At 47.2% G+C, this 14,406-nt stretch overlaps 1 protein-coding gene across 1 annotated transcript in view; it reads left to right on the top strand.

The window, feature by feature from the left end:
* LOC121531827 (transport and Golgi organization protein 6 homolog) overlaps positions 1 to 14,406 on the top strand; it is a 30,483-nt gene that overhangs the window by 256 nt on the left and 15,821 nt on the right. The window contains exons 2-16 of the mRNA XM_041837311.2: positions 201 to 859; positions 1,125 to 1,241; positions 1,880 to 2,036; positions 2,230 to 2,336; positions 2,454 to 2,616; positions 7,613 to 7,680; positions 7,773 to 7,885; positions 8,103 to 8,279; positions 8,543 to 8,669; positions 8,792 to 8,986; positions 9,668 to 9,808; positions 9,955 to 10,587; positions 11,232 to 11,289; positions 11,571 to 11,720; positions 13,290 to 13,441. Of these exons, the coding sequence (XP_041693245.1) occupies positions 201 to 859; positions 1,125 to 1,241; positions 1,880 to 2,036; positions 2,230 to 2,336; positions 2,454 to 2,616; positions 7,613 to 7,680; positions 7,773 to 7,885; positions 8,103 to 8,279; positions 8,543 to 8,669; positions 8,792 to 8,986; positions 9,668 to 9,808; positions 9,955 to 10,587; positions 11,232 to 11,289; positions 11,571 to 11,720; positions 13,290 to 13,441 (3,017 nt within the window). The remainder of the gene's footprint in view (positions 1 to 200; positions 860 to 1,124; positions 1,242 to 1,879; positions 2,037 to 2,229; positions 2,337 to 2,453; positions 2,617 to 7,612; positions 7,681 to 7,772; positions 7,886 to 8,102; positions 8,280 to 8,542; positions 8,670 to 8,791; positions 8,987 to 9,667; positions 9,809 to 9,954; positions 10,588 to 11,231; positions 11,290 to 11,570; positions 11,721 to 13,289; positions 13,442 to 14,406) is intronic.

Genomic DNA, 14,406 nt, shown 5'->3' with positions numbered 1-14,406 from the left:
TAAATTAGCCACAAATGATTAAGGGAACGCTGTCTACGTTTAATTTGATCCATTTGATCTGCTATACTGCATTTCATTTTGTCCATGTCAGAAGAAAAAGCGCTGTAACTAGCTAGCTTGGTAAATCAGCTCAATCAATGGGCTTTGACTAAATCTGTCTGTGTGTATGTGTGTCTGCTGACCCTATGTGTCCCCTCCAGAGACCACAGTGCATGGTACTCAACACACTGAACAGGAGGCACTGACGGCTGCACTCCAAGCCAACCAGGCCCTGCTGGAGGAGCGTCTGCAGACAGAGAAGGGCCTGGACGAGGTGCGCAGCCTGCGGGAGGAGGTGAGAGCTGGGGTGCCCTGGATCTGCACCGATACAGAGGACGTCACATGGAGCTTTGTCCAGGAGTGTCTGCTGCTGTTGCTAAGCCTGGCCCGTAACCTCACTCTCCAGCTAGAGCTCTTCAACCAAGCCCCCAGGCCTGCTAAGTCCAGACTGCGGACCCCTGAGATGGCCCCTCCACTGCCTCCTGACGTGCTGAGCGTGGCCCAACAGAAGACACTTGGTGCAGCTCTTCAATTTGTTGTCTCGCTGGGCCTCTGCCCCTACCTGGCCCCGGGGGTGGGGGTGCCCCTGGGGCGCAGGTCAGCGTTTGGGAAGATGGTGGAGGGGTTGGTGTGTCACGATGTGGCCCCTGTCCCTGAGCGCCGTCTCCTGACCACCACTGCTGTTCTGCTGGAGCTGTCTGTGCTGTCATCACTGGCCACCATGGTCTACACTCGCCACCTGGGAGATGTCATGGCAGCGCTATGCCATCTAGGATACCGCCCCCACCGCCCAGAGAAAGGCACCACTAAGGAAGAGAAGGTAATTCACTGTTCCAGCCTGACGATGTTGAATATGAATGGTATTATTATACCTTGATATCAGTAGTTCAGCAAAATAAGATGCCCATGTAGTTGCCCGTTTTGCCTATTTGCCATATGAAGTCAGTTATCCAACTTGTGAAAGAGATGATTGTAATAACACCCTTTTTCCACTAGATGGTGTAAGTATTAAGCAGAGGAACAAGCAGGCTCAGCTGTTTTTGCATCATCGCTAAATCCATATGATCACCCTTTTGATAATGTAGGAGCTCAGTAAGGAGGAACGCAAGAACTGCAGGGAGGCCCTTCAAAAACTCTTGGGGAAAGTCTACCAGCCAATCGTTATCAAAGAGTTGCTTATTCTCCAAGGTGGTCCCAAACAGGTAGAGCGCAGTGAAGTGTCTGTACATCATTACGTATCAGTATGTTTTCCTCTGTGTACTTGTATATGGTGCTGTGTCTGTCTACTCTGGTGTAACATAATGTAGCAGGCGTAAAAGAAACGCCTGAGCGGCCTTTCTTTCATTTTGATCATATCAAGAGAGAGAACTGTCTGTGGAGGTTCTTTTCTGCACTGTTCTTCCAATGCAGTAAATGTGGAACTAGCTGTTATTGGCAAAGAGGTTTAGAACTCTTTCTTATTAGTTTAACTAATTTACCGCCTGGTGAGTTCACCAGGCAGGCCAAAACTCCAAACAGCTCTTACACTAAAAGGGCATTATCATACTTTTCACAGTATTATTCCAACCTCATAGTGTGGAAATATATATAAAACACAGGAAAATCACGTTTTTGACTGCACCGGGCCATTAAATAAGACATCTCAGTCTTACCCCCTCTACTTGTCTTTTCCTACTAGCACTGACTTTGCTGATAACTTATTTATTGAGGCTAAATGTACTTACTACAACTAATGTGGTTGTCTCACCTAGCTATCTTAAGATGAATGCACTAAGTAAGTCGCTCTGGATAAGAGCATCTGCTAAATGACTAAAATGTAAATGTCTCTCTGTCCTTCCAGGCCCCTCCAAGCCCTGGTACTAGTGGTGGCAATAGGAGCCATCTGAGTCAGGCTACCCCATGGCTGAGGTGTCTGTGTGGGAAGCTGCTGTCTGAGAGGCTGATGCAGCCCAATGGAGTCCAGTCTGTGGTGAGGGCTATCCTGGAGGGAGGCGCAGGTGAGCTCAGCTGTAGACGTGGGGGGAACATTTAGAAAACCCTGAGATAGCCAAGCCATGAGAAAGAGATGGGCAAGAAACATCTCTACCAAACTCTTAGGTATTATCAGTTGTGATGAATGAGCCATAAGTGTCATTCTTACCTGCTTTATAATAAAGCAGTTTCACTTTTTGTTCCCTCCCTCTCTAACAGGAGGAGAGTCTGACTGGAGGAAATGTGATGGTGTAGCCAGGATCCTAGCAGCCTGCCCTCAGCAGTCTCTATCTCCAGACAGCTACTACAGCCAGGTTTGCCCCCAGGTAAACCTGTCATGTTTTTAAAGATTTATGGAAATTGAACTTGCTATACATACCGGCATAAAAGTCATAATAATCTCTAGATTCATTTTGGTAGTAATATTCTCTCATAATGGTCAGATTCTGGAGCTCCTGCACTTCAGAGACAAGCTGACAGCTCAGCAGTTCCAGCGTGTGGCCACCAGGGCAGCTCTCACCATGGTGCAGGACCGCCCAGAGTTTGCACTGCAGTACCTGCTCACTCCCCTCTTCAGCTCCCTTCACCGCTGTGGTCAGATGACAGGTCAGTGCAAGCTGTGCAGTATCTCTGAGAGAACAAATGTACTAATTAGTTACCTACACTATATATACAAAGTATGTGGACACCCCTTCAAATGAGTGGATTTAGCTATTTCAGCCAGACCCGTTGCTGACAGGTATATAAAATAGAGCACACAGCCATGCAATCTCCATAGACAAACATTGGCAGTAGAATGGCCCGTACTGAAGAGCTCAGTGATTTTCAATTTGGCACCATCATAGGATGCCACCTTTCCAACAAGTCAGTTTGTTAAACTTCTGCCCTGCTAGAGCTTCCCCGGTCAACTGTAAGTGCTGTTATTGGGAAGTGGCAACGTCTAGGAGCAACAACGGCTTAGCAAAGAAGTGGTAGGCCACACAAGCTCAAGGAATGGGACCGCTGAAGCGCGTAGCGCATAAAAATCGTCCTACCTCGGTTGCAACAATCACTACAGAGTTCCAAACTGCCTCTGGAAGCAACGTCAGCACAATAAATGTTTGTCGGTAGCTTCATGAAATGGGTTTACATGGCCGAGCAGCTGCACACAAGCCTAAGATCACCATGCGCAATGCCAAGCGTCGGAGCAGTGGAAATGCATTCTCTGGAGGGATGAGTCATGCTTAACCATCTGGCAGTCCAGCGGACAAATCTGGGTTTGGCGGATGCCAGGAGAATGCTACCTGCCCAAATGTATAGTGCCAACTGTAAAATTTGGTGGAGGAGGAATAATGGTCTGGGGCTGTTTTTCATGGTTCGGGCTAGGCCCCTTAGTTCTAGTGAAGGGAAATCTTAACGCTACAGCATACAATGACATTCTAGACGATTCTGTGCTTCCAACTTTGTGGCAACAGTTTGGGGATGGCCCTTTCCTGTTTCAGCATGACAATGCCCCCGTGCACAAAGCGAGGTCCATACAGAAATGGTTTGTTGAAATCAGTGTTGAAGAATTTGACTGTCCTGCACAGAGCCCTGACCTCAACCCCATCGAACACCTTTGGGATGAATTGGAACGCTGACTGCGGGCCAGGCCTAATCGGCCAACATCAGTGCCCAACCACACTAATGCTCGTGGCTGAATGGAAGCAAGTCCCCGCAGCAATGTTCCAACATCTAGTGGAAAGCCTTCCCAGAAGAGTGGAGGCTGTTATAGCAGCGAAGGGGGGATGAACTCCATATTAATGGCCATGATTTTGGAATACGATGTTCAAGCAGGTGTCCACATACCTTTGGTCATGTAGTGTATGTTGGTTTGTTAAAAATTACAACTTCTGTAGGATATATAACCGAAAAAGAACCACCACTGTTAGCTTGCAGAGCTGATTGCAGCTGCTCACCGCTTTCTATCGAAATGATTTGGTCTGTGCATCAGGGAAATTGACACTGCTGCAGAGAAAGACTCCACTGGCTTTCAGAACGGTCAATGTCCTTACCGCTCTGAAAATGACACTTGGTATTTACTTGGTGTGTGTGTGTGCGTCTGAATGTGTGCCTGTATGTGTGTCTGTGTGTTTTGGATTTGTGTGCATGTGTGTGTACATGTATGGATGCCTGTGTGTGTAAATTCGTGGTGTTGCTTGAGGAGCACTCCATAAAGTTGGGCTAGTTGAATATGGATCTCCCCCTGCTGTTAACAGGCCTGTGGGCTGGCTGCTGCTCTGACATATTTTTTATTTATTTTATTTTTTTATTTCACCTTTATTTAACCAGGTAAACCAGTTGAGAACAAGTTCTCATTTACAACTGCGACCTGGCCAAGATAAAGCAAAGCAGTGCGATAAAAACAACAACACAGAGTTACATATGGGGTAAAACAAAACAAAGTCAAAAATACAACAGAAATACATATAATATACAGTGTGCAAATTTAGCAAGTTATGGAGGTAAGGCAATAAAATAGGCTATAGTGCAAAATAATTACAATTTAGTATTAACACTGGAATGATGTGCAAGAGATGATGTGCAAATAGAGATACTGGGGTACAAATGAGCAAAATAAATAACAATATAGGGATGAGGTAGTTGGGCGGGCTAATTTCAGATGGGCTGTGTACAGGTGCAGTGATCGGTAAGGTGCTCTGACAACTGATGCTTAAAGTTAGTGAGGGAGATAAGTGTCTCCAGCTTCAGAGATTTTTGCAATTTGTTCCAGTCATTGGCAGCAGAGAACTGGAAGGAATTGCGGCCAAAGGAGGTGTTGGCTTTGGGGATGACCAGTGAGATATACCCGCTGGAGCGCAGACTACGGGTGGGTGTTGCTATGGTGACCAATGAGCTAAGATAAGGCGGGGATTTGCCTAGCAGTGATTTATAGATGGCCTGGAGCCAGTGGGTTTGGCGACGAATATGTAGTGAGGACCAGCCAACAAGAGCGTACAGGTCACAGTGGTGGGTATTATATGGGGCTTTGGAGACAAAACGGATGGCACTGTGATAGACAACATCCAATTTGCTGAGTAGAGTGTTGGAGGCTATTTTGTAAATGACATCGCCGAAGTCAAGGATCGGTAGGATAGTCAGTTTTACGAGGGCATGTTTGGCAGCATGAGTGAAGGAGGCTTTGTTGCGAAATAGGAAACCGATTCTAGATTTAACTTTGGATTGGAGATTCTTAATGTGAGTCTGGAAGGAGAGTTTACAGTCTAACCAGACACCTAGATATTTGTAGTTGTCCACATACTCTAGGTCAGACCCGTCTAGAGTAGTGATTCTAGTCGGGTGGGCGGGTGCTAGCAGCGTTCGGTTGAAGAGCATGCATTTAGTTTTACTAGTGTTTAAGAGCAGTTGGAGGCTACTGAAGGAGTGTTGTATGGAATTGAAGCTCGTTTGGAGGTTTGTTAACACAGTGTCCAATGAAGGGCCAGATGTATACAAAATGGTGTCGTCTGCGTAGAGGTGGATCTGAGAGTCACCAGCAGCAAGAGCGACGTCATTGATATACACAGAGAAAAGAGTTGGCCCAAGAATTGAACCCTGTGGCACCCCCATAGAGACTGCCATAGGTCCAGACAACAGGCCCTCCGATTTGACACATTGAACTCTATCTGAGAAGTAGTTGGTGAACCAGGCGAGGCAGTCATTTGAGAAACCAAGGCTATTTAGTCTGCCAATAAGAATGCGGTGGTTGACAGAGTCGAAAGCCTTGGCCAGGTCAATGAAAACGGCTGCACAGTACTGTCTATTATCGATCGCGGTTATAATATCATTTAGGACCTTGAGCGTGGCTGAAGTGCACCCATGACCAGCTCGGAAACCGGATTGCATAGCGGAGAAGGTACGGTGGGATTCGAAATGGTCGGTGATCTGTTTGTTGACTTGGCTTTCAAAAACTTTTTGAAAGGCAGGGAGGATGGATATGGGTCTGTAACAGTTTGGATCTAGAGTGTCACCCCCTTTGAAGAGGGGGATGACCGCGGCAGCTTTCCAATCTCTGGGGATCTCAGACGTTACGAAAGAGAGGTTGAACAGGCTAGTAATAGGGGTTGCGACAATTTCGCGGCTAGTTTTAGAAAGAAAGGGTCCAGATTGTCTAGCCCAGATGATTTGTAGGGGTCCAGATTTTGCAGCTCTTTTAGAACATCAGCTGTCTGGATTTGTGTGAAGGAGAAGCGGGGGGGCATGGGCAAGTTGCAGCGGAGGGTGCAGAGCTGGTGGCCGGGGTAGTGGTAGCCAGGTGGAAAGCATGGCCAGCCGTAGCAAAATGCTTGTTGAAATTCTCGATTATTGTAGATTTATCGGTGGTGATAGTGTTTCCTAGCCTCAGTGCAGTGGGCAGCTGGGAGGAAGTGCTCTTATTTTCCATGGACTTTACAGTGTCCCAAAACTTTTTGGAGTTAGTGCTACAGGATGCAAATTTCTGTTTGAAAAAGTTAGCCTTTGCTTTCCTAACTGCTTGTGTATATTGGTTCCTAACTTCCCTGAAAAGTTGCATATCACGGGGGCTATTTGATGCTAGTGCAGTACGCCACAGGATGTTTTTGTGTTGGTCAAGGGCAGTCAAGTCTGAGGAGAACCAGGGGCTATATCTGTTCTTAGTTCTGTATTTTTTGAATGGGGCATGTCTATTTAAGATTGAGAGGAAATTACTTTTAAAGAACAACCAGGCATCCTCTACTGACGGAATGAGATCTATATCCATCCAGGATACCTGGGCCAGGTCAATTAGGAAGGCCTGCTCGCTGAAGTGTTTTTGGGAGCGTTTGACAGTGATGAGGGGTGGTCGTTTGACCGCGGACCCGTTACGGACGCAGGCAATAAGGCAGTGATCGCTGAGATCCTGGTTGAAGACAGCGGAGGTGTATTTAGAGGGTAAGTTAGTCAGGATGATATCTATGAGGGTACCCATGTTTACGGATTTAGGGTTGTACCTGGTAGGTTCGTTGATAATTTGTGTGAGATTGAGGGCATCTAGTTTAGATTGTAGGATGGCCGGGGTGTTAAGCATATCCCAATTTAGGTCACCAAGCAGTACGAACTCTGAGGATAGATGGGGGCAATCAATTCACATATGGTGTCCAGGGCACAGCTGGGGGCTGAGGGGGGTCTGTAGCAAGCGGCAACAGTGAGAGATTTATTTCTGGAAAGGTGGATTTTTAGAAGTAGAAGCTCAAACTGTTTGGGCACAGACCTGGATAGTATGATGGAGCTCTGCAGGCTATCTCTACAGTAGATTGCAACTCCACCCCCTTTGGCAGTTCTATCTAGACGGAAAATGTTATAGTTGGGGATGGAAATTTCAGAATTTTTGGTGGCCTTCCTAAGCATATACGTAGGACATGTATTATGTGTTTGTGAAAACAATTATCCTCTATTCTGTAGGTATTTTCCCTCGCTCAATTCATAATTTTTTTAAGCTAGTGAAATTCTGGTTTACGATTAATGATATCTGCTGGCTGTAAGTGCTTGCTGACGTGGTGCTGAACATGAATCTCTAGGTTCAGACACAGCCCTGTGGATGACAGTTTGGGTGGCTCCAGGCACTGAGTATGTCTGTATTTGTCAGGGGAGGGTCAAACCCAGGTCACAGTGGAAGAATGGGAGCTGACGCGCTGTGTGGAGGACATATTTAAGGTGAGTGGAACACAGACTATTAACTCAACCATGTACTGTATAGGCCAAACCTAGAGATGTACTGTATCACTCTCTCCTTCCATTTCTCTCAGATCTGTGTGGTGGGGAACAGCCCGTCTGCTCCTTTGCTAAAGGTTCTGGGAGAAGTGATTCCTGTTCTCTTCGATCTGTACTGCTTCACCAAAAAGAATGCTTCCCACCTACGGTCAGTTCTGTTTTTGAAATGCTTCTACTGCTGAGTATTTCTGTATCTGGCTATTACTATATAGCTGTTTCCAGTCTCAGTAAGCCCTATTTGTGATGGTCACTTCAGCAATATAACAATGGTTTCACCTGTATCTTGTCATGGATCAGGTCCTTTCTGCTTTTAGGTCGTTTCTAACTTTTCCCTGTGTATGATGTGTATTTTGTGTGCTCCACAGCGCCCCCTGTCAGGAGATCCTGCTCTGGTACTTGGGCCACTCTGAGCTTCCTGTGGCCCTCTCAACCCTACAGCAGCTGTGTGCCATGGATGGAGGGGCAGGCGGGGTGGCTTCTGGCTTCCATTTCACCCCTGGTAGTGAGGGAGGGGCACAGCTTACCCCCTCAGAGACCATCAGGTGACTGGCATTCAACATCACACAATTACTGGTCCCCAATGCTCCCATATGAGAAGAAGATGCTAGTAAAACCCCTTAATTGGGCGGAGGGGTTGTTATCACTGATCTGATGACTGGGAGTGATTCATGTAATGTAGTGGAAACTGCAAATGCACCTATCCAGTCATGTTAGATCATCGATTATTCCAAGGAAGGACAAAACATTTAAATATACAATCATCTCCCATTATGTGTGTCGGTCTCCTCTACCCTTCATGTCTCAGTGATGAGGATGACGCTCTGTATGAGAGGGTGTCTGGGGAGCAGTGGAGGGTGGAGTGTCTGGCCCAGCTGCTGGCTGAGATGAAGGACAGCGACCTGCCTGGAGACTTCTTCCTGGAGCTGCTGCAGGTAGCTACTGTACCACACATAGACACGTACAGAGAGGCAGCATATGGCTTTGGCCATTATTGTCCTGCTCCATTCCTCAGGTGGGGTTGGTCTGTAAATATGGATGCTCTCTTCCCTGGCAGGCGCTGACTTGCTGGGCTGCAGAGGAGGAGGAAGAGGAGGAGGAAGAGGACACGTCAGCCATGACACTACTGCAGCTGGAGCAGCATATGTTAGGGAAAGTCACAGGGCGGGGTCAGAAGCTGGCTCTACTGCAGGTGCTGGCTGTCATGTGTGAGGCCCTACCACACACCCTGATGCTGCGCAAGCCAACCCAGGTAACTACTAGTATACACCCCACAGATAAACTCGTGAACCTTGCTCCTGTTCAAGATTGGATCATGTCAGATGCCAACAGTTGATTGACTTGAGTATTTGCTTTTCACTGCTTAACTATTTATCTCCAACAATAAAGCTTCAGTCTTCCATCATTTATGTTATTTTCTCAGTTTATGTTCACCATCTCTCCACTTGTAGTTTTCTGATTAGCTTTTATCAAACTTTAACTTTAAGTCTGTGTGTCTTTCCCTCAGCATCAGGGCTTTACAGAACACTGGTCCTCTGGGTCTCCTTATTAAGGAATGAGGGCATGTAGAGTAATACTTTAAGAGCTCTAATAATAGAGTGGTCTATCTCTGATTAGGTAAAAGACCCAGGGCTAATGCTATGCCATTTTGCCTGAGGAAAACCATTCACTCTCAGATTAGGAAACTTCTCTGATAAACTGGCTTCAGTTCAGTTGATAAGCAGTATTTTTAGCTATTTTATCTCGAGGGCCCTCGGCCAGGGTTTTTTGCTGAGAAATGTTAAAACGTTTTTATGTTTAAATCTGTGGGTGTGAGAATTTAATAGCACTATTTAATATACACCTAGTGGTAGGAAATGTGTGGTTTGTATACATGCAGCTGTCTGTTCGTCTTGTGTCTGATACATCTGTCTGTCTGTGTGTCCACTCCCAGGTGGTGGAATTCATTGTGGCCATGCTGCAGAGGGCCTGTGTGGGTTTGGACCAGGTCCGGGCTGCTGAGGGTCCAGTGGAGACCCAGACTCTCAGTATGGGAATGGGCCTGGTGGCCACCCTGCTCTCAGGACCCTCACCGGTACTGCACACACTGCTAGGGAACACACACCATTCTGTTCAGGCAACAGGCTTTACCATTGATACTACTGTAGATGTGTATGGTATCATACTGTATTATATGTGGCATTTTGTTTTGATGTCTCTCTCGCTCTCTTCTTGTTGCAGCTGAGTGCTGAGGACTACTCCTCGATGTCCAGGCTCCTCCCACCTCTGGAGGAGATTTCCCAGAGGCACCCTGAGGTGGTCATCCAGGAGCTGGCCTCAGACCTGCGAGCCGCCATTGCCACACACGGTGCCCACCAACCTGACAACTTGACACGAGCCACTAAATATCGAAGTCCCAAAACGGACAATAAAGTGCCTACTAAGAAAAACTTCATGACCCAAACTAGACTATACTCACACCCCCTTAATAACAACCCCAGCACACACACTACTCAAACGCCTAACACCCGAGCCCCAATTCAGACCTGCATCCCCAACCTCAGAACACAGAGCAGATCCGGTGATGGGGATAGTCTGGGCCAGAAAACTCTCCCATCCCAGAGGGTATCATCTGGGGCTGGCCAGGGTCCTGCAGCGGTGTCTGGTCCTGATGGGGGGCAGTCAAGAGGGAGGGGTGACAGCAGTAGCAGCAGTGAGCCCTCCAGTGGCACTCCCAGTAGGGCCTTCTCGGACTGCCTGCTTGGGGCCTGTGATCCTGAGGTCCCCACCAGAGCAGTGGCCCTGAGGACCTTAACCCGGGCCATACAGAATGGAGACAGGGAGGCTCTTCAGAATCAGGAGAAAATCCTCACGGTGAGTAGAGCGGTGGAGAACCAGTAGATATAGCGTATTGCTTATAAAATATGACTTAGTGGTCTGACTATGTATCAACCAAGGGACCCAGTGCAGTCATTGGTTTAATAGGTTCCCTCTCAGTGGTATCTATCTTTCTACCTCCATTGCTGACCTCCATCTCCCTTGAGAGGGGTCTTCCTCTAACACCGTAGCCTCACGCAGGCCCTGGAGGCGCGGACTGTAGCAGCAATACCAGCCTCTGTGGGTGCTGCTGTCTGTTTGGGTGGAGAGGATGTTTAATAGATGAGGGGAGTTGATCAAAGACCCTGGGCGTTGCAGTGTGGTCTATGGGGACTTGTTAATCTGGCTGAGGGTGGTGAGGTTGAGGGGACTGGATTATCGCACTGTGTCTGGGTCTCATTTAGTATTCAGTGTAATGAGCACCACTCCCCCCCCCGTCCCGTCCCGTACCGTCTCAGCCTAGGGGGTCCAGTACCTGGTGGGGGGTGGGGATCCTCTTTAATCTCCATCCTATTGTACTTCTCTTTGTGTTGGGGTTGTTTTGGGACAAATTATACGCACTATGAAGAAATGTATGGATTTCAGATGGGAAAGTTGAGCAGCTTTGGTGTAATGTGTCCTCTAATGGCTTTGTCTTCCAGCTCTTCCTGGAGAACTTGGAGCATGAGGACACGTTTGTTTATCTGTCAGCCATTCAAGGTAGGAAGTCAAGGGGCTCCAGGTGGTGCTTAACCTTACATGTGTAAACCTTTGGTCTTTACTCTAGTTTTGTGGGGTGATATTAACCTTTGGCTTCGGCTGGCTTTCCATTACCACGTTGTAGCAAGTATAACTAGGATACAACTGTTGTATCATCTAATTTGCCCTAGAAATTGATCTTCTGGAATGACATTGACTTGCAGTGGAATCATTTCATGGTATATAGGTTTTGTTGGGCTTAGGGTTTCTCAGTGACCCATTCTCTGTGTCCCTCTCTGCAGGCCTGGCGGTGTTGGCTGACTTCTTCCCTGAGAGGATCCTGCTGCGGCTGCAGGAAGAGTACCAGAGTGGTCCATCCTCTCAGAGGGAGAGGTCCCTGGAGACACGGCTGAAGGTTGGAGAGGTGCTGATGAGGGCTAGCAGGGCTATGGGTGAGTGGACTGTTATGAAAATGTATGCACTCACTAACTGTAAGTCGCTCTGGATAAGAGCGTCTGCTAAATGACTAAAATGTAAATGTTATGAACACAGCTAGCTGATCTACTAAAAATCTACTCACCACACATCCTGGGAGAGGCTCCAGCAATATACTTATGAACTCAATGAGAATATTATATTTTGGTGTGTAGATTTGAGCACACAGAGAAGGAAGCATCTGCAGCTAGCCTCAGTGACACAGTTTACTAGGATTTGACAGATTCATAGTCTTTTTTGTGAGGGACATGTGTATGAATGATTGTGAATTTGCTTACTCATGTTAGTGTTTCCATTTCAATTATGCATACATGTGTGTTGGTCTATGTTAACAGTGTATGGGGCCCAATTATAGTTACAAAGTCATAAAACAGTCGTAAAACAGAGTAAGTGCTTGTTCCACACTGAGGGGACTGTATCAAAACCTATCCCTCTCTGATAGAATTCCTTGTTTGTGGTTTTTCCCTCTCCCTGGTTTTGTCTGCCAGATCTTGATAGTACCATTTTCCCGGGACAAGTGAGGGGTTATTCGGCATGTCCCCCTTCCCCTCCCTTGTCTTGGATGTGAAAGGCACCCAGACAGACCAGCTCCACTAGCCTAACAGAACATCATCTCAGCTGGTTCAACAGCTGGTTTGTCACCCCATTAGATATCCACAGGAATCTTTTGTCACTCCTCTGGATCACTCTCCCCTTTCTTATGCATCTGGGAAACTACCCCCGTCCGCCAAACCCCATAATCGGAATTATGATCAAACAATATTAGCACCCCATCCAATTTTTGTACTACAGATGGTCATTTTTTGAAATTATTTTACTATTCAAATAATGTCATTAGATTTTTTTAGATATCCGGATAGTCGAAATGTAAAATAATAATACAAAAATTGCTCTTGACTCTTGACCAATCAAAATGATGCAAATGCACATGGCAGGGGTAAACAGAGGACAGACTGCATCTGTATCTGGAAGGTGGAGGGTGGAGGCCAGGGCAGGCTGAATGATACCTCTCATGGTGGGTCTGTCTGACTGGGCCAGCAGACTCTGCTGCAGGGACACCGGCCCAGTCCACCCATCTGGGCCTTACTGGGTCTTACTTGGACACCCAGTCACCTGGCCAGCTCCATGGCTCCCACTGCTTTATGTTCTGAAATAGAGCAGGTTTTGCACTGTCAGTGGGGGGCTGTCTTAGTAAGACAGATACACACACACACACACACTTACACACACTGAAAGGAATAAAGCGTCTTCTCTATTTTAGTTTCTTCGCAGATTTAGCAACCACCTTTGCAAAAGAACAATGAGTCAGCTCTTTGTATAGATTAAAACAACTTCACCAGCTGGACCACTAGGCAGGTAGTGTAATGTCATGTCCTCCTGAGGTGCATTTGAGGACAGACCAGACGTGGGGAAGTTTCCTCAACACTGTCAGCAGCCAATAGTCAGTTTTGCTGGCAGCCAATAGTACAGTATTGATAATCGTTAATGCAAAGACAAACCTTATCTTCTTCCTTCCTGTGTTTCAGGTGACCTGGCGCCCCACCATGGCCGGCCCCTGATCGGGGTCTTCCTGAGGGGGACGAGGGACGAGGACAGCAGTGTCCGTGCTAGCTGCCTGTCCAACCTGGGAGAGCTCTGCCAGAGACTCAACTATGCCCTGGGGCCTTGGGCTCAGGAGGTGAGGACCACTAGTAAACCATGTCATATGGTTAAACAACAATAGTCTGTCTGTTTATTTGCCTATAGTTTCTAAGTATGTCAGTAGACTGTTTTGATCACGTGGATTGGAACATGTTCCGTGTCGCCTCTGGGGATAACGTCAATGAATACGCCGACTCAGTCACCGGATTCATAAAAAAATGCATAGATGTGATACTGATGGTGTCTTTTAAAACTTATCCGAATCAAAATCTGTGGATTGATGGCAGCGTTATCGGGAAACTGAAGGAGAGAGATGCTGCTTATAAACACGGCAAGGTGATTGGGGACAATTTGTATGATTAAACAGCACAAATACGAGCTACGCAGATCGATCAAGGTGGCCAGACACAAGTATAGGGACAAAGTGGAGGGACGGTTCAGCGGGTCGGACACAAGGAGCATGTGGCAGGGGCTTCTAACGATCATGAATTACAAAAAGAAAGCCAGTCAGGTCGCAGACACCAACGCCACCCTGCCGGACGAGCTAAACACATTTTTCTCACGCTTCGAGCATAACAACTTTGAGCCCCTGAGGACAACGAGGGCTACGTGCTTACTGTCTCCACGTAGGACATATGAAAGTCATTCAAACGTGTTAACCCTCGCAAGGCTAACAGACGGCATCCCTAGCCGTGCCCTCAGAGCATGTGCAGACCAGCTAGCTGTTGTGTTTTTAGAACATTTTCAATCTCTCTCTAGCTCAGGCCGTTATCCCCACCTGCTTCAAGATGTCCACTACCATCCCTGTGCCTAAGAAAGGGAAAGTAACTGAACTGAATGACTACCGACCCGCAACACTCACTTCCGTTATCATGAAGTGCTTCAAGAGGCTAGTCAAAGACCACATCACTTCCTCCCTTCCAGACACGCTCAACCCTCTCCAACTAGCCTACCGCCCCAACAGATCCACAGACGACGCAATCGCCATTGCACTGCATACTG

This window comes from Coregonus clupeaformis, chromosome 19 (genome assembly GCF_020615455.1).
Source record: "Coregonus clupeaformis isolate EN_2021a chromosome 19, ASM2061545v1, whole genome shotgun sequence".
Classification (NCBI taxonomy): Eukaryota; Metazoa; Chordata; class Actinopteri; order Salmoniformes; family Salmonidae; genus Coregonus; species Coregonus clupeaformis.
Note: the sequence above shows the minus strand (reverse complement) of the source record. Positions and strands in the feature narration are given on the sequence as shown.